General features: G+C 33.9%; 1 protein-coding gene across 1 annotated transcript in view; it reads left to right on the top strand.

The window, feature by feature from the left end:
• LOC114332900 (N-acetylgalactosamine kinase) overlaps positions 1 to 27,156 on the top strand; it is a 288,678-nt gene that overhangs the window by 10,874 nt on the left and 250,648 nt on the right. The window contains exons 2-3 of the mRNA XM_050661397.1: positions 9,028 to 9,195; positions 22,135 to 22,336. Coding sequence (XP_050517354.1) covers positions 9,028 to 9,195; positions 22,135 to 22,336 — 370 coding nt within the window. The remainder of the gene's footprint in view (positions 1 to 9,027; positions 9,196 to 22,134; positions 22,337 to 27,156) is intronic.

Here is a 27,156-nt window from a genome sequence, read left to right on the forward strand (position 1 = left end):
TTTCTTTTCCCTATTTTATCCCGATTAGGATCAACTAAGATATACTGAACCCACGAGAGAAGATAAGTATAACGTGAGATAATTTAGATTTTTTTTAATAGTATAAAAAGGCACCCTGAGATTTTTTATTCATTTTTATGTATGATTTGCGACAATTAAATAATTAATCAAATAAATAATAATTAATATAAAATTAATAAGAAGCAGATCATAACAATATTTTAGGAATATTTTTAACGTTGTTCAATATTTTTAATATTTTTATTAGGTTGAAAGTTTTAAAACTTTGACTTTATTATTTAATTCTTTGTCAATATAATTCTAAGTTCAATATCATTTTCTATTCTTTGTCTAAGATCTTCCAAATCCGCTAATGGAGTTTTAACAATCGTTCTTAAATGATCCACAGAATGAAATCGTAGCGCCGAATCGAGGGGGATATAATAGGAGTATTTCAACTTATGACCCTATTTTCGAAGAAATCCATAATAAAATTCAAATTTTGCACCGTCGTCGCCGTCATATGAATTCGAGCCCCCTTTTGCTGAACATTCCTCCTTAATTGATCATCCATCAATTAATTTATAAATGGAGCTAAAATTTCTTGACGGCATCTTTTAGTATTTAGGGCTTCCTGCTTCGTCGTTATGATGTACTTTTGACAGTTCTTCTTCGTCGTAGTACCTTCTAATACTGATTTATGAAATCGATGATAAAAGATCCAAATTATCTGCTCATCTGCTGCGGTTTTAAAATTCGTTTACTTCAAAAATATAATAGTCCATTCTTTCACGGTTTTTGCTCTAAATTTTAAAGAACCGCTTGGATTGACATGAAATTTGGCATACGCATAGCTTACATGTCAAAGAAAAAAAGTTATATTGTGCCGATGTGTGCTTTTGCCCTGGGGGTGACTTTCACCCCCTATTGGGGGTGAAAAAATATATGTCCAAAATAAGTCCGGAAATGGGTAAAATGACTAATTTTAAGTAACTTTTGTTCTATAGAGCTTTTTCGCCAAGTCAACACTTTTCGTGTTATTTGCGAGTGAATATGTTCATTTTTCAACAAAATAACCACATTTTTAGATGGTTTTTTGCAAATAACTCGAAAAGTAAGTATTTTGTCGAAAAAACGTTCTTAGCAGAAATATAGCATATAAAAAAGTAAAAAAAAATGGTGTTCGCGTTAGGTCTCTGAATCTCGTAGAACCAGAGTTATAGCCAATGAAAAATAGATTCATATTCACCAAATTTCAAATAGAATATTTCGACGTGAAATATCCAAAAAATTAAGCACTTTTTGGGGAGAACCTATTATAACTTTTTTAAAGTGTTTAAAAAAAGCTTTATTTTGTTTTTACAAAAAGTTTCTAGCATTAAATTTACGCAAGTTACACTCAAAATAAAGTTGGTCCCTTTTGTTTTTGCAAAAAAAACCGGGAAGACCACCCCCTAATTAGCTTCTTAAATGAAATTAATCGTTACCGCTCCACAAATTATTTTACTTGTGTTGTGTTTATATGATCTGTAAGTTTCATCGATTCAAAGTGTTTATTTTTGAAAAAATTTGGTTTCAAAGTAAAATTTTTAAAAATCTAAATTTTGAAAAATATGATTTTTTTTCAAAATAACTTAAAAAATGTTAGAGATACCAAAAATCTCGAAAAACAAAAAAAGTCAGATTTGCCTTTCTGAATATCATGTATTTTTTTGTTTTTCTGTTAAACTAAAATTGATTAAGATTTGGTGTTTCTAAATTTGCATACATTCGTGATCAGTGACTCGTTCAACCCCTTTTAACTACAGCCCTTTCAATAATAAGGACTTTGAACCGATGAAACTCACAGATCATATAAACAATATATACACGAGTCAAGAAACTTGTGAAGTCGTAACGATTAAGTTCATTTAAGATACTAATTAGGGGTGATTTTCTCGATTTTTTTACCAAAAAAAAAGGGACTAACTTTATTTTGAACGTAACTTGTTTACTTTTGATGCTAGAATTTTTTTTTATAAAACAAAAATGAAGCTTTTTTTAAACATTTTAAATAAGCTGTAATGAGTTTTCCCCGAAATGTGCTTCATTTTTGGTTATTTCACGTTAAATTGTTCCATTTGGAATTTGACGAATATGAACCTATTTTTCATTAGCTATAACTCTGCTTCTACTAGGTGTAGAGAGGTGATATATACACCATTTTTTAAATTTTTTACAGGCTATATTTTTGCTAGGAATGTTTTTTCGACAAAATTCTTACTATTTGAGTTATTTGCGAAAAACCGTCTAAAAGCGTGGTTATTTTGTTGAAAAAATGAACATATTCACTGCCAAATAACTCGAAAAGTATTGACTTAGTGAAAAAACTCTATAGAACAAAAGTTACTTAAAATTAGTCAGTTTATCCATTTCCTGACTTTCTTTGGACGAATGAAAACCACCCCCAGGGCAAAAGCATATATCGGCACAATATCACTTTTTTTCTTTGACTTGTTAGCTATGCATATGTCAAATTTCATGTCAATCCAAGCGGTTCTTTAAAATTTAGAGGTTTTGCAATATTTTACCGTTAAAGAACAGACTATAAGCAATATTAATTTGTTGTTTTTATTAGTACCCATTTGTCTGATTTTAAAATTATCTTATCATCTTATGTACACATTACGATCGACTGAGTACCCTGTTTATCTATTTTGTTATAAGGTTGATTATAATACATTATATTTCTAAAAATATAGCTTAAATTATTTGCACATAATAATTATTGTTATATTTCTACCCTAAATATTTTTTCTGGCGGCTCTATAAGTACTTTTTCATAAAAATTAATATTCAGTCCGAAGTGCAAATCGAAAGGTCAAAATAAACGTATTTTAAACTGAAATTGTGGTAAATTCCTAAAGAAAATAGTAAATGCAATACATATTTCCCAATACTACCTCACTGTTTTAGACTCTAACCTATAAATAGTAATTTTCTACAATAACGTACTATACATATCCGGACTGATTAATTAATTTTGCCCTTTGCTGATAGATAGCGCCTGTTGTATTAAAATACGCGCATTGCAAACAGGCGCGTATCCTGAAAAAATACATTTTTCCGCAAATCGCCAGGAAATTTTGACATTCCTGTCAAAATTTCTTGAAGAAAAAGTCAGGACTTCCTTACTGTAAGGAAATGTCATTTCCTTACTGTAAGGAAATGATATTTCCGTATAGTTGTTAGTGTTCTACATAAATGATAGAAAACACATTGCTTATAAGGAATTAATTTATATTTTGAAAACATCAAGTCATTGCTGAATACATTTTTAAGATCAATTTGTTATATTTACAGTAATTTGACAGTTAGTATTAATATTAGACACTAGTCCCAGGAATGGAAATTTCATCATCACTTATCATTTTACTTTCGAGAACACCAGCAATTAAATTTATAAGCGTCAAGTTTGACAATTCAACCTCAATACGTTTCCATAGTAACCCAAGTAATTTTATTAGGAATTTCAAAGCACCATTTATTTGGGAATAAAATTATCGCGTTTTTTTTAAATCAATCAATATCTGTCGAATTTTAAACGATTTGCGGAAAAATAGTATGTTTACCTCGTAGGAAAAGCCACATTCCTGGACTCTGTGTTGCTAAGTCTCGGCTTGCGCCTCGACTTAGCAATCTTCACAGTCGTTCAGGAATGTTAAGCTTTTCCTACCCGGTAAACAATGTACTAATATTAGAATAGTACGTTCGTTAACGGTAAAATATTGCAAGACCTCTAAATTCTAAAGAACCGCTCCGATTTAGAAGAAATTTTGCAGATAAGCTCATCTTATCCTTCTCTTCAAAAGTGATATGACTACAATGTGTGCTTTTTATTTTTAAGGGGTGAAAACTACCCTTTTTTACCAAAAATTAAAAACAGCCGATATAAGCGTTATTTAAATCTAAATTATGTGTCGGTACGTTAAATATTATGTTATATATTTTGAGTTTGATTGTTTCTCATATTGAAATGTATTTTATAGTTTATAACTATTTTTAAACCCTTAAAAACTACCCTCTAAATAAGAATTTGTATAAAAAATATTTTGTAAGTTTAAATTAGGTAATGATGTATTTTGTAGTAATCTAAACTTTATTTTATGTTTGAAGTTTAGTTTATTAAGTATTTAATATTTTCAACCCTTATAAATTACCCCTACAAATAGATTTATTAGATCATTCACTCACGGTAAAATATTGCAAAACCTGTGACTTTTAAACAACCGCTTGGGTTGACATGAAATTTGGCATTCACATATCTAATAAGTTAAGGAAAAAAGTGATGTAGTACCAATCTGTACTTTTGCCTTGGGGGTGAGTTTCACCCCTTCTCGGGGGTGAAAAAATATAGGTCCAAAATAAGTCTGGAAATAGATAAACTGACTAATTCTAAGCAACTTTTGTTCTATAAAGTTTTTTCACTAAGTCAATACTTTTCGAGTTATTTGCGAGTGAATATGTTCATTTTTCAACAAAAGATCACGTTGTTAGACGGTTTTTCGCAAATAACTCAAAAAGTAAGTATTTTGTCGAAAAAATATTCCGAGCAGAAATGTAGATTATGAAAAACTGAAAAAATCTGTGTATGTATGAAGTTTTGAGACCTAGTAGAACCAGAGTCGTAGCTAATGAAATTCCAAGATACGGGGTGTTGAGATTTCTCTTACAAAGTGAAGATTTATTGATTGCTCTAAAACCGGTTGAGATATGCAAATGAAATTTGGTGAGTTTTAAGAGGTAGTTATACGCATTTATTGACTTACTATTAAGAATTTTATATTCACCATTGGCGTGCATAAGGGTACTAAGTAGTCTGAATTAAAAAAAAATAGTACGCCACTGAGGTATTTCAAATTAAAAAGCATTTTTGAGATACTTATTTAATTTATGACAGAAAATATATCTTCCCTTTTTTTCATACGATGCGCCTTTTTCATGAAAAAAAAAAATAAAATACTTATATCAACGCTTAAAAAGTATTCGACATAAGTTTCAATATGGTTTTTTAACGATAGCTTCTGTAATTTTCAAGATATTTTATTGTGCCAAAGCTTTTATGAGGAATTCTAAGTGCTAAAAGTGTTCAGAAGCTGGACTTTCTGGAGGTCTTTGATTTTTAAAGCATGCGATTCAAAGAGCTTAGAAAACTGCTTCTCACACTTACGTGCAAACTTAAAATATAAATATCTCACTCAGTGTTTACCATAGAGACATTGAAAAAACTGAATAAGTTTTAGTATAAAAAATACTACATTTTAGTATTGATATATATTTTTCAGATTTCTTTTAATTTTCAAGTAATTTTGGAAAAATGGAAAACATTTAGAAAATATCAAAAAATAATTTAATACTAATTTGAAACTTTTTTCAAACCTAAGCACTTTAAACTTGTTAAAATCTCAGATCGCTATAAATAAACCTAATTGTATATGGAATAATGTCAATTTTTATTTTTGTGGAAAATTCACCAATTTAAGTAATTATAATTTTGATTTTTCAACGACAAAATCGTTTTGTTTTTGTAGTACCTCATCCATTTTTTATCCAAATCACTTTTATCATAGCACATTTTAAAGGTATCAGTAAAATATTTAAAAGATGTCTCCATAATTTTTTTCTAAAAATCTCTATTTCTTGCGTTATTTAATGATAAAATGTTTGGTTCAAGGTTAATTCGAAAAAACCCCGATTTTAAGTATGCTGTAACTTACATTGTGTTATTGCTATAATAATTTAAGAGGATCGGTACGTATTTTCGGCTGCAATGCTATTCAAATGGGGATTCATTTTTTTCGAATCCTGAGAAAACTAATAAGTATTTTTGAAAAATTTAAACGCAGAATGAAAGATTACGTTATTAGCGAGGGCCGAAAGTCCCTGAGAACTTCTATAATGTTTATTTTAATAAGTTACAGGGGTGAAAAAACTAAGAGAAAATTTAGTGTGATTTTTAATTTCAAATATCTCATTCAAAATAAAATGTTTATTTATTCTAAGGGACTTTCGGCCCTCGGTAATAATTTAGTCTTTCATTCTGCGTTTAAATTTTTCAAAAATATTTATTGGTTTTTTCAGGATTTGAAAAAAATGAACACAATGCCGTGGTAATATTTTCCAAATCTGTCTTTGTCTTACAACGCACTCAACCGAATATAATATTGTCAGCATATATTGTCAGTCAGACACTGACAATCAGTGACAATTTTAAATATTTGACATTGCATCGGGAATATTTTGAGAAATTGATTAAATATTATTGATATATAGTGTATTTGATAAATAATTGATTTAAGACGTGAACTTAATAAAAAGTTATTTATTGTGTATTATTTGTAGAAGATCCAAGCAGAGAATACATCAGATATATCCTGTGATCCAAGTATTTTGTTGTTAGAGATGCTCAAAATTGTAAGCGTTCCAGAATAACAACATATTATTAAAAAATCACTTTAACACTTTTCCTCTTTTCTCGATTGATTATTAGTTTTTGTTGTACAAATAAATTATTACAATCACTGAAAACATAGTTAGTGAAAAAATTATCACATTTATTAACTGAATTAATAATTTGCAATTATAAAAATAACAGTTATCCAAGAACATTCAAAAGCCATCTCTTTAAATTAATTATGACATTTTCAAGTAGAATGACATTCTAGTAATGTTTACATATCCACACCAGTGTGAATTTTACTACACGTAATTTGCCGTGTAAAGACAGAAAAAGTAGGGATGATACACGTAAAATATTTGCGAATTATGTACCCATAGCCTTAAAGAACACCACCCCATTCACTAATTTAATAGGTTTCTTTTTGGTTATAATGACTTTTTCGTAAAAATGCATAATTTTAGAGATATTTTTGAAAATCCACTCAAAAACATGCATTTTTAATGTAGGAAATCATCAATTTCCATCGTGAATAACTTGCTAAATATCAATTTACCGAAAAAGTCGTATATAAGATTTTTTAATCAGAATTGAAATATCTATCAACTACCGAGGTTATTTTGAGGTTAAATATTTCCACCTCCGAGAAGGGGTGGTACCCACCCCCAGATCAAAAGCACACATCGGCACAATATCACTTTTGTTCTTTGACATATTATCTATAAGTATGCCAAATTTCAAGTCAATCCAAGCCAAGCGGTTCTTTAAAATTTACCGCAAAAACCGTCAAAGAATGGACTAATACATACATACATAATCTTTATTTCTTTTACCGGCTGACGCCAGTGTCGAAAATCAAATTTTACATTTCAAAAATACATAAATATAAACTTATAATATAATAACTACATACCTACAGCTTAATTAAAATCTAAAAATAAATTATGACTCTTTTATCGTGGCGCTGGAGTTCTTCTCCATTCTCTTCTGTTGTTTATCAAAGTTTTTACATGCCTGAAGTCTATATTTCTTTTCGTTAAAGCCTTCTCAATGGCGTTGTTCTATGTTAGCTGAGGTCTGCCTCTTTTTCTTTTGCCTTGCGCCTTACACTCCCAGACTATTTGGGAAGTCTCTCATTTGGCATTCGATTCAGGTGACCAAACCATCGCAGCTAATTTTCTTCAACTCTATCCAGAACTGCTTTTGTTTGCAAGCGCTTTCTGATATCCTCGTTTCCGATAGGATCCCTCCTGGAGAATTTAAGTACTCTCCTTAGGTATTTCATCTCCACAGCCTGTATTCTCGAAGCATTACGTTGGTTTATTATCCGTGATTCGCTGCTATAAGTTAGTGTCGGCACGTAGATGGAATTAAAGACCTTCAACTTCGTCTGTCTCGTGATTTTCTTCTTATTGAGCAGAGCCTTCCCTAAAGCATGAAAAAGTCTTTCGGTGTTTCTTATTCTGCTGTCAACTTCTGTTTCAATATTTCCATTTTCGTTAATGAACCCTCCTAAGTGTTTGAACCATGACACTTGTTCAATTGTTTCATCGTCTATTGTGATTTGGAAATGTTGTTGATGCGGTATACTCATTACTTGGGTTTTCCTGGCATTTATTATTAGTCCTCTGTCTCTGAATATAGGCAAATTTTCTTGCAGTTATTTTGCTGTAGGTGCCATAATAACGAGGTCTTCCGCGTATGTCATTGCGTGTATTGATACTGTTTGCATGAGTCTGTATCCTACGTGATAGCCTTTTGTTATTTGTTTGCATGCTTTCATTATTTCATCCGTGACAGCTATAAACAACAATGGGCTTAATATGCCTCCTTGACGTACTCCAACTCTTGTCCTGAAAGCTTCCGAGATCTTATTTCCTTGTCTTACGTGTACCTTCGCATTTTCGGCATAGAAACTGCATTAGTTAGATTATCCGGGACATTTTTCCTGATTAAGGAATTCCAAATGATTTGCCTTGTGACTCGACCAAAAGCACTTTCGAGGGCGATAAATCCCATAGATACCTGTCCATTTCTTTCAACGGTTTTTTCAACTATCCATCGTGAAAAAATAAGGAGTGCTAAACGAGTAAAATGGCCGTGATAATTTAAAGTATAAAGGAGGCAAACTCCTTGATGGTAGGCGCAAAATCTTGGTCAAATGCTATTTAAATACATTCATTTTTTTCGAATCCTGTCCTTAGAAAACGAATAAATATTTCTGAAAAATTTAAATGCAGAATGAAAGATTACATTATTACCGAGGGTCGAAAGTCCCTTAGAATAAACAAAAAAAACTTCTTTTGGATGAAATATTTGAAACTAAAAGTCACACTAAATTTCCTTTTTTTTTTCGCCCCCTGTAACTTATTAAAATAAACATTATAGAAGTTTATAAACATTATTGAACCTTTTTTTTTCTTAACAATTTAAAATAAATATAATAGATAGCTTATCCAATCTATCCAGGTGTAGAAGAGGGCTATAAGTTTTGAGTTCGCATCCTGTAAATATAATCCTGTGAATAGAGAATGAACAATATCGACATAGTATACATTGCCATTTACCATAATCTTACCATATTGTTTCAGAGTAAATTTAATTGGCGAGCATATCGACTATTGTGGATATTCAGTATGTCCCATGGCACTAGATCAAGATATTTTAGTGGCTGTCTCTGTCCAAAATGACAAGAAATTACAGCTACACAACACCGATCCTAAATTTGAAGACTTTGAATGTGAGATTGATACTTTTGAGTAAGTATAAAGTTCATTTTTCTATCATCATGAGCCATAACATAGGCCTCGCGTAATAGTGCAGTCAATGAGGGTATTTGGCTCCGAATTACATCCTACTCAGAAGGGTGGTGCGAAAAAAGTCAAGTGGATAATTCCGTGTCGCTATAGTGCGGAAAAGTTGCGATTGGTAATTACAAGAAAAACAAAAATATCATTATTCAAATCGGACCCGCAACGGGCCTAAAGATTAAGAAAAAAATGAAATGTTACCTTTTTTTCAAAAATTTTTATATAAACTCCATGTACGTTTTATTTATCGCTATAGTAAAATTTATTTACAGTTTGCATGGTTGGGTAATTAAAAAAAAATAGTTTTACGCATTTAACGAATATCTTCCGATCCCGCAAGGTCAATCAAAATCAATAAAAAAATGAAATTTTTGATGATTTTGATAAATTAAAAAACCATAATATAGTTATCACATTTTTCTGTTACATTGTGAAGCTCTTCGCTTGTTTAGATATTGTATAACAATATTTAAACAACCCAGAACTCACAACGAGGTGGTGGTTGCACTTGTAGGTCCACTCACACCCTTCTCTCCCACCAACCAATGAGTGTGTGTTTTTGCATTATTTACATGATATGTACATTTTTTTATCTGTTTGTGTCCTGCTTTTAAACGCCAACTTTGTATTGTGATTTGGTGGCAAAATCTAGCAGCATGGACCTTGATTTAAGTGTTGCCCTGATGAATTGATCTCGTGATTGGGGTCCACATACATTCATTAGACATTAGACGATGCTTCCGTGACCAACTTTACGCACCGCTCGTCAGCTTGCGTGTAGCAGGGAGAGTTTTGTACATTCCAGTCTGGCATGTCGCCCGATGTAATCCAATAACTTATATCTTCATTTGAAACTCTGCGAAGAACTGGTGGATAAGATAGTTTCACTACATTCCAGTCTATTATTTCAGTGTATTCCTGTGCTTCAAAATTTCAAGTAGTAGGGAGAAAGGACACACGTTAGAGAGTTAGTCCTAAAGAGAGCGTTAAACGCCGGACAGACTAAAGCCAAGGGCTAAAGTGCTAAAGTATTAGACATTTCATTCCTCCTACTTTAAATTTTGAAGCACAGAAATACACTGAAATAATAGACTGGAATGTAGTGAAACTATCTTATCCACCAGTTCTTCGCAGAGTTTCAAATGAAGATATAAGTTCCTGTATTACATCATGCCAGACTGGAATGTACAAAACCATCCATGCCACCTGCGGCAAGCTGTCGAGCGGTGCAGAAAGTTGGTCACGTTGGTCGCATCGTCTATATGTATGTGGGTCGTGGATCCCAATGAAGAGATGGATTCATCAGGGCAACACTTAGATCAAGGTAAATGCTGCCAGATTTTACCACCAAATCACAATACAAAGTTTGCATTTAAAAGCTGGACACAAACAGATCAAAAGGAAATGTACATTTGTAAATAATGTAAAAAAACACACACTTATTGGTTGGCTGGAGAGAAGGGTGTGAGTGGACCTAGAAGTGCAACCACTACCTCGTTCTGAGTTCTGGGTTATTTAAATGTTGTCATACAATATCTAAACAAGCGAAGAGTTTCACAATGTAACAGAAAAATGAGATAACTAAATATTTTTAAAAGACTAAGTTTTCACTCTAATGGCATATAACATATCCCACCAGAATGAAAACAATGGGAACCTTCTCTGGTTTTCATTCTGGTGGGATATGTTATATGCCATTAGAGTGAAAACTGAGTCTTTTGCTAGCAGTTGCCGCTAGGGCATCTATGTCATTTCGTTCGTTGCAATTCGGGACTGCACGCTGGGGTTTGTTTTGGTTGGATCAGGGAGAGCAGCATGTGTGCCTCCTGATGAGAGACTAATAAGTTTCGAAACCGGTAGAGGTGCTTGCAGCACTCTCTGATTGGACTGGAATATGGTTCGGCTGTATTTTCGTTTTGCAACGAAATTGAAAATGGTTATTCATTTTTAAATATTTTTAATTTATCAAAATGTCTATGCATAATAAGTTGCTAATTTACAAACAAATATTGAGACCTGTATGGACTTATGGATGCCCACTATGGGGGTGTACTAGACCAAGTAATATAACAGTAATACAAAGATTCCAGAACAAAATACTAAGAAATATTGTAGATGCTCCTTGGTATGTTACAAACAGTGATATCCATAAGGACCTAGGAATGGAAACTGTGGATATAATCATCAAGAAGATGGCAGGAAGTCACGAGCAACGACTTCACACGCACAAGAATATTGAGGCAATCCAGCTCCTCGATACTACAGGGCAAGTTAGAAAACTGAAGAGGACAAAACCTTATGAACTAGTTAAGTGATAGGTGATAGTGAAAAGCAGAGCATAGTGCTTGTGCGCGTTAGTGTGTATGCTAGAATAGTGCACTATCTTGTTAGGTTAGATAAGAGACGCTATGGGGTAAGCTCTTAATTTTAAGGAGCAGTAATAATTTAGGTTAGATTAAAATTGCTCATTGGTCAAGTATGGCCAGATTGTAATTGTAATAATCATCATCGTAGTGATGATTATGGTAAAAAACAATTTATCAAAATCATCAAAAATTTCAAATTTTTATAGATTTTGATTGACCTTGCGGAATCGGAAGATATTCCTTAAATGCGTAAAACTATTTTTTTATTACTCAACCATACAGACTGTAAATAAATTTTACTATAGCGATAAATAAAACCTACATGGAGGATAAATAAAAATTTTTGAAAAAAAAGGTCAAATTTCATTTTTCTCATAATCTTTAGGCCCGTTGCGGGATCGGAAGATAAAGTCCGATTTGAATAATTCTTTTTTTTTGTTTTTCTTGTAATTACCAATCGCAACTTTTCCGCACTATAGCGATACTGAATAATCAACTTGACTTTTTTCGCACCACCCTACTACTCAGTCCTACTGCATCAATTTTCCAGATATTTTCGCTGTGTGTAGGGAATAGCTCAAGAAACAAAGTCTACCCTATATCTTCTTCTTCTTTCTCTTTATAAGCAATTTTGCTTGTCACTCCATCTTTTGCGCGGTCGGCCGATACTTCTTCTACCTATTGGTGACTTATCTCTTGCTATTTTGACCACACGTGTCTCCCCCATTCTGGTTATGTGGTTGTTCCATTCTCTTTTTCTAGTGTCCATTCGTTTTTACACTGTACGTTACATTGTCTTCTGATATCTTCACTCCTCTTTCGATCTCGCAGTGTATTTCCTGTAATTCTTCTCAGTACTCTCATCTCTGCCGTTTCCAGTAGTCATTGTGTTGTGGCTATATCGGGTCTTGTTTCTGATGCATATGTCATTATTGGTCTTACACTGGCTTTATAAATTCTTGACTTCATCTCAGTGTTAATATGTCGGTTTCGCCATATAGTGTTATTAATGTATCCTGCCTGTATATTTGCTCTTTGTACTTGATTTCTCACTTCTTTTTCCAGGTCTCCGTAACTTGACAATGTAATTCCAAGTTATTGTATTTCCATTACTTGTTCAATACTGATACAATCAATTTCTATTTTACATCTGATTGGTTCTTTACTATTGTTTTGGTTTTCTGAGATGAAATTGTCATATTGAATTCTTTTGCTCTTATGTTAAATCTGTGGACTAATCTTTGCAGACTATCTTCATCTTGGGCTATCAATGTTGCGTCATCTGCGTAGCAGAGTATTTTTAGTTCTTTGTTTGCCATTCTATATCCTCGTCCTTTGTTGACGTTTTTGATGATTTCATCCATGATTAAATTGAAAAACATAGGACTCAATGAGTCTCCCTGTCTTATTCCGCTCCTATATCTATAGGTTCTGTAAGTTGTCCGTCTATTCTAACTTTCATTTTGTTGTTTTGGTAGATGTTTTCAATAGTTTTTATGATATCTGGAGGGACTTCTCTATTATACAAAAGATGGATTACATCTTTGAACTCTATCAAATGCTTTCTTCAAGTCCATCAGACATAGACATGCTGGTCTATTATACTCTAGACTCTAGTGATTTCTCAGTAATTTGCTTTATGACGAATATTGCATCTGTACACGATCTTCCAGTACGAAAACCCTGTTGTTCATCTGCTAAACTTATCCTCTGATTCATTAGGTCTTGTAAAATTTTAGTTGTAAGTTTTAGGGTAGTATTTTAACAAGTTGATACCTCTGTAGTTTTCTGGCTGCTTTATCTCCTTTTTTGAATAGTAGAATTAGTTCGCTCGTTCTCCATTCCTCCGGTATTTTATTTTCAACGAAAACTTTTCGTTTATAAATTTGCAAAAGTCTGTGTGTTATTGCGTTGCCGCTCCTGCAATACTTAGAGCAGGTGCATCGATGGATTCTTATGTAGTTTTGTCTTCTAAATCCAAATCTGAAAACGGCATTTCGATATCTCTAACCGTCTTCGAGATAATCGACCTCAAAGTCTAAAATGTGACGTCACAATCCGGTTATCTCCTACAGACGCACTAAATGTCAGCTCAAATGGTTGATTAGGAAGTAGGCTACTTTTTTTAAAATCTCGATTTGCCAAGCATAGGTTATTCACATTTGAGTTTGACACTTCGTGAATGTCAAACTAAATTTTAAATTATCATTAATAAAACATCAATGACATTTGATAGTGAATTTAATTATTATATAAAATAAATAAGATGTTCAAAAATACAATTTGAGTATAAATATTTTAAAAGCAATAATTTATTAACAGTTTTAAAAAGGTTTATACCAGTATAAATACGGCCTCCCCTTTATGATAAATGGACTGTTCCATTTCTAGTCATTCGTTAAACTCGACACAACTGGCTAGTGATTGTAGAAGGTAATTTTTTTGTTTTTTGAGAATTTTGCCGAAATTGGCAAGCGATTCAATAAGGGTTTAACAAATATTTTCTCACGAGGGTCGAGATCAAAACATATACCTACTTAATAGGTGTATACCTAATGTATTACCTGTTAACTGATATCGACTAAAAACAAGAACTACAAAAAATTAGGTATAGTGTTTAACCCAGTCTGAGAGACATGCACACGCCTTGAAAATGAGATTCGGGTGATACAAATTCATTGAGGCAAGGAGGATTTACTCTTATAAGCGAGCGTCACTCCATCCCGCCCCAATGCTTCATACTATCCACTTCCCCTCCGATAGCACTCTGATGCGCTATATGGGCTCTCTATCAGCAAAGTACTTATTATGTGGGAGTCCTGGATACAAGGACTCACAAACGAAATCCTACCCCGATCAATGCAGGTTAGTGACTCTAGTGACTTAGTATATCGTATATCTAGTGACTTATCATCGATCTGTACTGCTTGCTCAGGGTCGAGTCCCTGCTCCAGGCTTGGTTTCTTTAAACTTAAAAAGAAGAGTTCTATTTAAAATTGTTTTTATATTCCGATTTCGAATCTCCTTCCATAACACACAACTTTCAACAATATGACACTTATTTACTTATACTTGAGTCCTATTCTCTTATCAACCAATGCAAATTTTTTGTCGATAACATCGTCGTAAAATTTTGGATTTTCTGATAATTGTTTAATAAATGCACTCTTTTTCAATGGATAATAGGGCTAACTTGGAAAGTCTGTCTTCACTTGTAAAATTTATTGTAAAACTTTTGATGCGTTTTAATACTGAAAAACTTCGTTCAACTGATGCACTTGTAGCTGAGATAGTTAGTACCTACTACTTAATTCACACAACTTGCCCACTTCACACAGAGACTGATTTAAACCAGTAGTATTCAAAAAATTCAACCGATTCCTAAGTATTTCTTTATCACTAATTTCAGGTGTTTTATAAATGACATTTAACTGAGGATGCAAAGCTAGATTATCAAAAAAAAAATCATAATTTAATCGTAGGTACTGAATTAAATAGATACATACCTCTGTGGGAGATTTTAATGAATTATAATTAGACATATTAAAATTACATAATTCTACATATTTTTATTTCTTTAAAATTTTCAAAGTGATAATTCATTTGTTGTAGAATATTATCAAAAATTTCGATGTATAATCGTCGATAGGTCTCTCTTTCGCCGACAATATCAATCATCATTATTTTTCTGTTAGGTTCGAAGCCCATATTTTCAGCTTTATCCCAAATATTTTTAAACAGCTCATTTTTTTAATCATCATAAGTCATCAAATTGTCTTATACAAAATGCAATGTCACTTGACTTCGTCTGTAAAATGTCGTAGGTACTATAAAATATCAGTAAAAGGAAAAATCTCAAAATGTCAAATAAAATATTAATAAAAATATTAAGCAAAAAATTGAAATCGAGCCATTTGTACCTAAATACCTACCCCTTATAGCAGCAGTAACAGACTCCGCATCTCGTTTTCGAATCGGAAGCGGTCGGACGAGCGCTTCCAGGCGTATCAAAATTCGCGTGAAAGGAACATGACTAGCGAGTGAGGTTATTAAACCCTGACCAATTTTTGAACGGGACAAATGCATGACAAGCAGCGATTTTGAGATGCGCTTCCGTCAGGACCGGACTGAATCGTTGAATTGTGTGCTTATTTGAGACCGTTCGTATGCGATCAAATTTTAATAATGTTTCAATGCCTATTAGTTACATAATAGATTACTTAGATTAGGGAAACGTTGTTGATAATTAAATACTAATTAATAATATATGTATTTTCTTATATGGAAGTACAGGGAAGCACCGCTTCCCCCGCTTCCATGGACCGCACGCCTCTGAATTTGACAAATAAAAGTTATTCTTCATAAAAATCTCTTCATGTTCTAAGATTTATGATGCAACCATCATAATATATAGGGTGTCCCAAAAGTAGTGGAACGGTCGAATATTTCGCGAACTAAACATCGGATGGAAAAACTGAAAAATACGTGTTTCAATCATTTTCAAAAATCTATCCAATGACACCAAACACCAACTCCCACTACACACCCTGGAGGTGGGGTGGGGGGTAACTTTAAAATCTTAAATGGAAACCCCTAGTTTTTCTTGCAGATTTGGATTCGTTACGTAAAAGTAAGCAACTTTTATCCAAGACATTTTTTCGAACTGTGGATAGATGGCGCTATAATTGGGAAAAACGATTTATCCTGATACCATAGGTAAATTATAGAAACGGTCTAATATCTCGAGAAATACACTTCCAAATAAGAAACCAAAAAACAGGTTTTTAATATTTTTCGAAAACCTATCGATAAACACTAAACATGACCCTCCAACCCACCCCCTGGAGGTGGGGTGGGGGGTAACTTTAAAATCTTAAATAGCAACCATTAATTTTTCATGACAAATCCGAATCTGTAATAAAAAGTGGGGTTGCTATTTAATATTTTAAAGTTACTCCCCACCCCACCTCGAGGGGGTGGGTTGGAGGGTCATGTTTAGTGTTATTCGATAGGTTTTCGAAAAGTATTAAAAAAATTTGTTTGGTTTCTTATTTGGAAGTGTATTTCTCGAGATATTAGACCGTTTCTATAATTTACCCATGGTATCAGGATAAATCGTTTTTCCCAATTATAGCGCCATCTATCCACAGTTCGAAAAAATGTCTTGAATAAAAGTTGCTTACTTTTACGTAACGAATCCAAATCTGCAAGAAAATCTAGGGGTTTAGATTTGCGATTTTAAAGTTACCCCCCACCCCACCTCCAGGGGGTGTAGTGGAGGTTGGTGTTTGGTGTCATTGGATAGATTTTTGAAAATGATTGAACAAGTATTTTTCAGTTTTTCGATCCAATGTTTAGTTAGCGAAATATTCGACCGTTCCACTACTTTTGGGACACCTTGTATAAAATTTTATTAATTTTATACGAGGTATATAATAAATATGAATTTCGATCAAAAGTAAACTACCTTTATAGTTCATAAAATTTAAATTAGAATGATATAATGGCACATTAAAACATAATTATTAATTCTAAACTACTTTTCATAATACAAATTTTCCATATTATGAATTAAAATACGTAAATATACAAAGTTTTCGTTATGACAATGCTCGCATTTTCAGCTTGTTTTTTATGATTTTGTTAATTATTGTTGTTATTTATTGTTCTGTAATTGCTGCTTCACAATATTTCAGTAATTCGTTTGGTATTCCATCCTTACCTGCAGCTTTTCTGTTCTTCAGCTTTTGGAGTGTTTTTCGTACTTCCTGTGCACTTATATTAACATCTTCATTTGTGGTAATTTCTGGTGTTTCCTCTCTAGCATTATTTTTGTTCTTCCTCTGCATAGAGATTTTTTTTAGATAGTCAATCCATGTATCCTTTTCTATGTGTTTTGGTTCTACTAGTTCCTTTACCTCCGTTCTTTGACCTCTTATACAGCGCCATATTTCCTTTTGGAGACCATAACAATTATGTTCCATTTGTTTCTATGTGTTTCGTTTCTAATAGTCTTATAATTATCGTATGCCTCTTGTGTTTTAGTTTTAGTTGACATGTATTTTAGTTTAGCTTTTTTCTTCTATTTACATTTTTCCTTCACTTCTGTACAAAACCATGGAGTTCGTCGTCTTGGAAGCGATTTATTTTTATTGTTTCTTTCACCGAGAACTTCCTTGGCTGAGGCTAAGATATTAGACTTAATTTTTGCCTAGCTTTCTTCGGCTCCGCCACTTTCTGTGATATAAATGTTGCTGCTTTCTTCCGTTAATATATCTTATGGCGCTCTTATCTTGGGGGTGGTATAAATTTTTTGGTCAAAATAACCACGGAAGTGACTAGAGAACCTAATTCTAAGCAAAAACTGTTGTAACACCTCCAAGACAAAAGTACCTAATTCTATTAACTGCGAACGTGGCATCAGTTTTTCGCCTAACTACACTGTCCGGCACAAAAAACGGCCACCCCACAAAATGGGTCATTTTTGATGTCTCGAATTCCCTAAACCTGTTTACCGATTTAAGTGATTTTTTTAATATATTATAGCCTTATTCTTTAACAATATCACTGTAATAATATTGTTGCTAGATAGGTAAATTATCATTGTATACCGGGTGTACCAATCAAACCGTGTTTTTTTCTCAAAGTTCACCACACCCTGTGGAATATTCTAGCGTTTATAAAATACTGAAATTAAAACCCAACTATAGCCTCAGGTTTTCTTAATATTCTGTTTTTTGATTTGTTCGCTTATGTTGGACCATAAAAAAGTTAGGTACTTTAACAACTAGAAATGTTCTTCATCAATACAGGATGTTTCTAAATAAGTGCGACAAACTTTAAGAGGTAATTCTGCAGGAAAAAATAATGACCGGTTGATTTATAAACATATGTCCTCAAATGCTTCGTTTACGAGATACGGGATGTTGAATTCTTTCTTACAAATTGACGATTTATTTATTGTTTTAAAACTGGTTTAGATATTCAAATTAAATTTGATAGGTTTTGACAGACAGTTATTGCGCATTTGATTCAATAAAATTGTGTTTTGACTGGGAACGTTTTGGGGTATTTCTTTCATTATATATGGATTTTGGGCTGCTGAATCCGAATATGATGTGTGCGGACAAAATGTCTTGCCGGAACATTGAAAAAATCGCGAAAAAAGCGAAAAATTTCAGCTTTTTTCCGCTTTTTTGCTCAAATCTCGAAAACTATTAACATTTAGTAAATGGTTTGTTAACAGAAATTAAAGTACTTAAAATTATCTACAAATATCACTAATTACTTTTTTTTTCAGACGAACCGTTCGGTCTAAAGTACAAGTTGAAAATTGCCAATTTTTAACGGTCTTGGCAAAAGCCACTTTTTACATTCCAAAACTTTATTTTTTATTAGAATGCTGTCATTTGATAAATTTCTCCTAGTTTTCTGTACAAATAATAAATGTTAGTTCATAGGTATGGTATGTTCCTTTCGGACAGCTTCCATGAGTCCATTCCGTCCTAAGAGGCCGCGAATGTCTCTGCTTTTCCCTTAGAGCCGCAGAAGATCAGGCACAGATGGAGTCACAGTTTCAGTTGGTGTGAATGTTTCCTTCGGATCTGTTATCTTGATTTCTGATAAACCTTGAGGTTTTGTCCTTTTAAAATGAATTAGTTGAAAAGTTTCCTGACTTCCATAAACCTCAGGCGCGGGTTTCTTTTTTATCCGAGGAATGGATTGCTTAGGAGCTACTGCATGTTTTGGTGCAATACAATAAATGCCGCATATGACGTGAACAGTATTCGTGGTATTCGTCAATTGTATGTACGTTAAAATCAGCGTTATCGTACACCTGCTGTGTAAATCACGACAGGTAAATTTTCTGCGGATCGCTTGAGAATACTGACACTTCCATGCGAACAGCTTCTGTATAGGATGAACAAAACCCCAAAGAGGAAACTACATCAACCTATTTTCTTCAGCCGTAATTTTTTTAGAGAAAACGGTCAACCCTGCAAGGAATGGTGATACCAACTATTAACTATCTGGGCCTTACTGCCGCTACAAGACTTTGAGCAAGCGCGTTGCTTATCTGGAAGTGTCAGCAATCGCAGGCGATCCGCAGAAAATTGACCAGCCGTGCTTTACACAACAGGTGTACGAAAACGCTGATTTTAACCCTTTCTATGCCAGGCCTTAACTTGCAAGTTGGTCCCTTAATCCCAAAGGTTTTTTCATGCTTAGAGTCCCATTGCCTTGTATATACGTCGCATATAAATAAACAAATAAATGACCAAAACATGTTTTTAATGAGTTTTTTTAACCAACTTAAACGTTTTCTTGTCAAAAGTACTCATCAGAGAGCAAAACCAACTTGAAAAAATGTAACTAACTTAAAAAAATAATGTAATGTAAATTAACATTAAAAGTTTTCTTTTGTGTGGTACTCCTCAAAACATGACACTACCCAAAGACCCACTCCGCATCTTGCACACATTTATCTCGATTGACTTCTTTTTTTTTTGTTTTTCTGTGGCTACAAACGCTTCACCTTCATGGGTCCGCATGACCTGTCTTAGGTGCCAACATTTTGAGGCTTTGGGAACAATAATCTAACATTTTCGGACATATTTCTACCGCATTGGGACACCAATGAGTCTAAAATTTTATAAGCAACGCATATTTTCGGCTTTGGTAAATTGAGACCATAACACCTTGAATGTATATATACGGCGGCTGGGAATACAGACCCACTTTTTCAGAAACATATATATGCAGCGTTGGGACAGAAAGGGTTAACGTACATACAATCGACAAATAATACACTTTTTACGTCATGGGTGGCATTTCTTGTATTGCACCAAAACATGCAATAGCTCCTAATCAATCCATTCCTCGGCTAAAAACTAAACCCGCACCTGAGATTTATGGAAGTCAGAGAGCTGTTCAACTAATACATTTTGAAAGGACAAAACCTCAAGCTTTATCAGAAATCAAGATCCGAAGTGAATGTCCACACCAACTGAAACTGTGACTCCATCTGTGCCTGATCTTCTGGGCTCTAAGGTAAGGGAACAGCAGAGACATTCTCGGTATTTTAGGATGGAATGGATCCATAGAAGCTGTAAGAAGAGACATACCATATTCATATTATGAACTAACATTTATTAGTTGTACAGAAAAGTAGGAGAAATTTATCAAATGACAATATTCTAATAAAAACTAAAGTTTTGGAATGTAAAAAGTGGGTTTTGCCGAGACCGTTAAAAATTGGCAATTTTCAACTTGCACTTTAGACCGAACGGTTCGTCTAAAAAAAAGTAATTAGTGATATTTGTAGATAATGGTAAGTACTTTAATTTTTGTTAACATACCATTTACTAAAAGTTAATAGTTTTCGAGATTTGAGCAAAAAAGAGGAAAAAAGCTGAAATTTTTCGCTTTTTTCGCGATTTTTTCAATGTTCCGGCAAGAAATTTTGCCCGCAAACCTCATATTCGGATTCAGCAGCCCAAAATCCATATATAATGAAAGAAATCAGAACTACCCAAAACTTTCCCACTAGAGGGCTCGTAGAGTAAAAATTCACTGAATCAATTTTTTGACATGCAATTTAGAATTTTATATTCTCCATTGTCGCGCATACGGATTACCCGCATGCACGCCAATGGTGAATATAAAGTTCTTAATTGTATGTCAAAAAATGCGCAATAGCAACCTCTTAAAACCTACCAAATTTTATTTGCATAATATCTTAACCGGTTTTTAGAGCAATAAATAAATCGTCAGTTTGTAAGAAAAAATTCAACATCCCGTATCTCGGAAACGAAGCATTTGCTGACGTATGTTTATAAAGCAAACGGTCAATATTTTTTCATGCAGAATTGCCCCTTAAAGTTTGTCGCACTTATTTAGAAACACCCTGTATTGATGAAGAACATGGCTACTTGTTAAAGCACCTAGCTTTTTTATTATCCAACAAAAGCGAATGAATAAAAAAACAGAATGTTAAGAAAACCTGAGGCTATAGTGGGGTTTTAATTTCAGTATTTTATAAATGCTAGAATATTCCACAGGGTGTGGTGAACTTTGAGAAAAAAAACACAGTTGGATTAGTATACCTGGTATACAATGATAATTTACCTGTCTGGCAAAAATATTATTACGGCGATATTGTTAAAGAATAAGGCTATAATATATTATAACAAGCACTTAAATCGGACAACAGGTTTAAGAAATTCGATACCTCAAAAAGACCCATTTTGTGGCGTGGCCGTTTTTTGTGCCGGTCAGTGTAATTTTTCAAGCACATGGGAATATCTAAAGATTTGTGTACCTATGATCAATACTGCACTTTGTAAGAGCTCTCAACATGGAGCTACGCTAAACTGAGTCAAATGCTTTCTCAAAGTCTCCAAATATTAATATCAATGGCTTGTTGTATTCTGAAACTCTCTCTAGTAAGAATTTTATTTTACATTTTTATATAATATTCTAAATATGTTTGTAAATTTGTTGCTTACTTTCACATTTTTAGGATTTCCTTGGGGGAAGGAGCCCCGCAGTGGTATAAGTATTTCCTGTGTGGTGTCAAAGGAATTCTTGACACTTTACCAAATGAGATTGAAACAAAAGGCTTGAAACTAGTTGTAAGTGGCAACGTTCCGCTAAGAGCTGGTCTTTCGAGCAGTAGTGCCTTGGTTAGTGCAGCAGCTTTAGCAACCGCACATTCTCATGGGGTAAGTTTAATTCCCTACTTAATTTAAACAATCAATGTTTTATGTAATTATATAAATGTACCAGTTTCTTCATTAGAAAAGCATAAAAACATTAAACCAAATATTTTCTGAACAGTATATTCATATTTTTATAATATTTATTTACCTTAGTTATTATTTCCCTTTCTTTGGTTATTTTAGCTTTCAGCCTATATTCTTATTCTTCCGTCTTGTACGATGTGCCTTGATATACCGCACTATATTTTCTTCTCCACGTAGTTCTTGTAGTTCCTGGTTATATCTTCGTCTCAACTCTCCTGTTAACTCGTCTCTACTAGGCCCAAAGATCTTCCGGAGGATCGTCCGTTCTAAGACACAGTTTTGTTGATTCACTCTGGTTCAGTGTCCACGTCTCACTTTTATACTTTAGTATGGGGCGAATGTAGAGGAAATTAAAAAATCTCTCCTACAAATGAAAAACAATAAGTCACCTGGCGATGATGGGGTCGTTGCTGAAGCCATAAAATTAGGAGGCGAGAAACTGATGCATCACCATCCCAATGGCAAAATTCAGTGTTTATTCTAATGTTTAAGAAATGAGATTTAACAAATCTCGTAAACTATAGACTAATCAGCCTCGTGTCACACACATATTAGCTTTTTCCAAGAGTCATAACCAACAGAATTTCGAACAAAATGGACTTATTGGATTGCCAATCATGTTGGCAGGCAGGATTCAGGTCAGGCTTCAGCACAAATGACCATCTTCTTCTTCTTTAAGTACCGTGCCCAAATTTTTAGGCGTGGGTAGCTTCCATAACAATTTGCCGATATCGTTCTCGATCTTGTGCGGCATGTAACAATTGGTCTGCTGATAAGCCAGTCCATTGACGAAGGTTTCGGAGCCATGAATATTTCTTTCGACCAATTCCTCTTTTTTCGTCGATCTTTCCATTGAGTATTAACTGCAGCATCGTGTATCTGCTACCTCTCATTATATGCCCCAGATATTCAAGTTTTCTCTTTTTTATCATCTTCATTAAGTCACCTTCGCCTTGACCTACTCTGTTTAAGACTTCTCTGTTTGAAATGCGTTGAACCCAAGATATTCTGAGCATTCTACGATACGACCACATCTCAAAGGCTTCTAATCTGTTCATCATGTTAACCTTCATGATCCAGGTTTCACATCCATATAGTAATACAGGATACACATAACATTTTAGGAACTTGATTCTTAGTTGTAAGTTCAGCTGAGAGTTGCTCAGAATAGATCTAAGTTTCATAAATGCTCCTCTTGCAATTTCTATACGAGTTTTAATTTCTTCATCCGGATTTAGTGTCTCGTTTATCCAACATCCTAGGAATTTAAAATGGTTAACTTTTGTTATTGATTCATCATTGACAATTAGTTGCATAGGGCCGACGTCTTGTTTACTAACCACAAGTAACTTTGTCTTTGTTGCATTTATGTTAAGTCCGTTATTGGAGCATTCCCTAGTGACTCGATCTATAAGGAATTGAAGATCTTCGATATTTTCAGCCATGATCGCGGTGTCGTCTGCATATCTGATGTTGTTAATAGTTTCTCCCCCGATTCGAACTCCACATTGTCCTTCCAAGGCTTCATTAAAAATTATTTCTGAGTATACATTAAACAAAGTTGGGGATAACACACAACCCTGTCTGACACCTCTTTGAATGCAAATTTTGTCTGTTTCTTTGCCGTCTACCAGAATAGAAGCTTCTTGATACCAATATAGATGTTGAAAAAGTCTCAGATCTTTATCGTCTATTCCAATCATTTCTAGATATTCAAACAACCTATTATGTTGAACTCTATCAAACGCCTTCTCAAAATCTATAAAGCAGACGTAAATTGGTTTCTGTACTTCCCATGATCGTTGAAGTAATGTTAACATTGAGAACAGAGCTTCCCTTGTTCCCAATCCTTCTCTGAAACCGAATTGTTTGTTTCCCATTGTCTCTTCACATTTCTGCTTGATTCTATTAAGAATTATCTTAAGAAGTAGCTTGAGAGAGTGGCTCATGAGACTAATTAGTCTAAAGTCTTTACATGATGATGTATTAGGCTTTTTTGGGAGTGGAATAAATGTAGACTCTAACCATATCTGTGGCATCATGCCAGTCTCGTATATATGGTTATAAATGTTTGTTAGTTGTGAGACATTGTCGTCATCCAGAAGTTTGAGCCAGTCTGATGGTATTTGGTCAGGGCCTGGAGATTTCCCATTTTTGCTCTGTTTGATGGCTTTCTCTACTTCCGCTTTTAAAATACTAGGACCAGTATTCGCATACTTTGTGGTGTTAAGTGGTGGCCTCGTATCCAGGAAGAGCTCTTTTATATAGTTAGTCCATTCTTCCTTTTTTTCATCCAAGTCGAGAATTATTTTACCTTTGGAGTTTCTCATAAAGTGAGGAGTTCTTTTTCTCTGAGTGTAGGTAATTTCTTTAAGCTTTTTATGTATATTAAACTCGTCATGTTTTCTTTGTAGTTCTTCCATTTCACGACATCTTTGTTCCATCCAGTCCTCTTTTGCTCGCTTAACCTCGTATCTTATTTGTAGATATATCTCTCTATACCGAATCTCGTCTTTGTTTTTCCAATTTCTTCTTTGTTGAATAAGGTCTAGTATTTTATCGGTCATCCAATCTACAAATCCTCCAATACAAATGACCATCTACAAGTTATTAAAAGCCTCATCGGAAAATGTATAGAGTACAACAAACCACTCGTCCTAATATTTGTGGATTATGAGAAAGCATTTGACCCAGTCAACCATCAGAAAATGTTAAAGGCTTTAAAAGAATGCCCAATAGATCACTGCTACACCACTGTCATCAAAAATATGTACGATAATGCCACGCCATACGTCAAACTTCATGAAGATACACACTAGTTCAACATTCATGGTGGAGTTTACCAGGGTGACACCATTTCGCCAAAATTGTTCACAACATTATTGGAATATATGTGTAAGCGTGCAAACCTAGATGAAAAGGGCATAAACATAAATGGAGAGCAACTTAGTCACCTCAGGTTCGCGGATGACATAGTCCTAATAACAGATCGCATTGATCATGCCATCGAAATGTGCGAAAGGCTCTACCATGGCTCTACACGAGTGGGTTTAAAGATCAACCACTCAGAAACACAAGTGATGACAAACCTCGTTCTGAGTGAGAACATCAACATAGCTGGAAAAAGTATAGAACAAACATCAGCATACAAATATCTGGATCACGAAATTCGTTTAAGTAGAGACAACCAATCCAATGAATTAATACGTAGAATAGGGTTGACTTGGGCGGTTTATGGAAAGCTAAGAGGCGTTTTAAAATCAGCTCTTCCCATCTACTTAAAGAGAAAGGTCTTTGATCAATGTGTGCTGCCGGTTCTAACCTATGGTGCGGAAACGCTAACGCTCACTAAGATGTCCGCAAACAACATTCGAACAACGCAGAAGGCAATGGAACGATCCATATTGGGATTAACCCTAAGAGACCGAATAACCAACTGGAAATGGAACTGGGCAGGTCATATCCCGGGAATGAAGAACGGTAGATGGACGAAACGTATTCTCGAGTGGAGATCCAGACAGCACGCCTTTCGAAGCAGAGGACGACCACCAACAAGATGACCTGAACCAGATATGCAAAGATTGGATGCAAGCGGCTCAGGACAGGAATATGTGGGGTGAACTACGGGCCTACGTTCAGCAGTGGACAAGTATAATCTGAATGAATATGATGATGATGATTCCTTTGTTTTAGGTAGGTACTTGGAGAACAATTTTTTTTTTTGATTTAATTAACGTCGCTAAGGACTAATACGCTCTATTTCCTCACACGATTCTAGCTGCTACATCCTTTTCATAACTGTTTACAACACATCTCTCTTCAACTATCGCTGAACAAATGCTTTTTCTCTCGGTGCAATAGTATAGGACGCTAAGCCGGTATAGGCAAACCGCTAATCCGCTGAAAACAATTAAACTTCGTAAGAGAAGCAACCCGAGCAACCGCATGTGAAACCGGCATATGCGACGTTGATAATTTTGCGAGTAAACAGTTACTTTGGAAAGACTTTTTATAAACTAATACAGTCCACACACCTCTGAAATTATAATAATACTGTTGTTCTGAAGATATTTCCTTGTGGCATTTTTATATTCAACTATACTACTAAAATAAACAAAAATGTTGTTGCTAAGTAAAAAAAAATCTTCTAATAATTTATTTAATCTGACTCATTTATATTGGCAATTCAGACGTATATTATTCATTTTAAAGTAGAAGACTTTAAAATGATATCGTCAATATTTATGAGTTGCGTTCCTGGGACGACTTTACTAAAAGATAGTTCATTCGATTACATGAAATCAATCCCAACTCAAGAATATCCGTCACAAAAAAATATCATAGCATGTGATCTGTCTTTAAAAAGACAACCAAATGCAACGATGACAGTAAAATTCTCGCGTTAGAGATTCCATAGTAAATCACGAGGGAAAACCAGGAAAAAATCTCGTGATACTATCCTTACATCGGAAGTATTTGGTCTTACATTTAATTTACTTTCAAAAACCTAATACCAAATTCTGACTTTAATATGTTTAAATTATAAATAATATTAATAATACATAGATATACAATAAGTAATACTAAAATATAAAATTTGTACTAACTCGATATGTTATTGACATACTAACCGTGGCATTTTCTTTCTATTGACTTCCTCTTTCAGTAGGGGTAACCACATCCTACTGCATTCTACCGAGGAATTTGCGACACAATTGGTTTTATTTAGCATAATTAGA

The sequence above is a fragment of the Diabrotica virgifera genome, chromosome 9, assembly GCF_917563875.1.
Source record: "Diabrotica virgifera virgifera chromosome 9, PGI_DIABVI_V3a".
NCBI lineage: Eukaryota > Metazoa > Arthropoda > Insecta > Coleoptera > Chrysomelidae > Diabrotica > Diabrotica virgifera.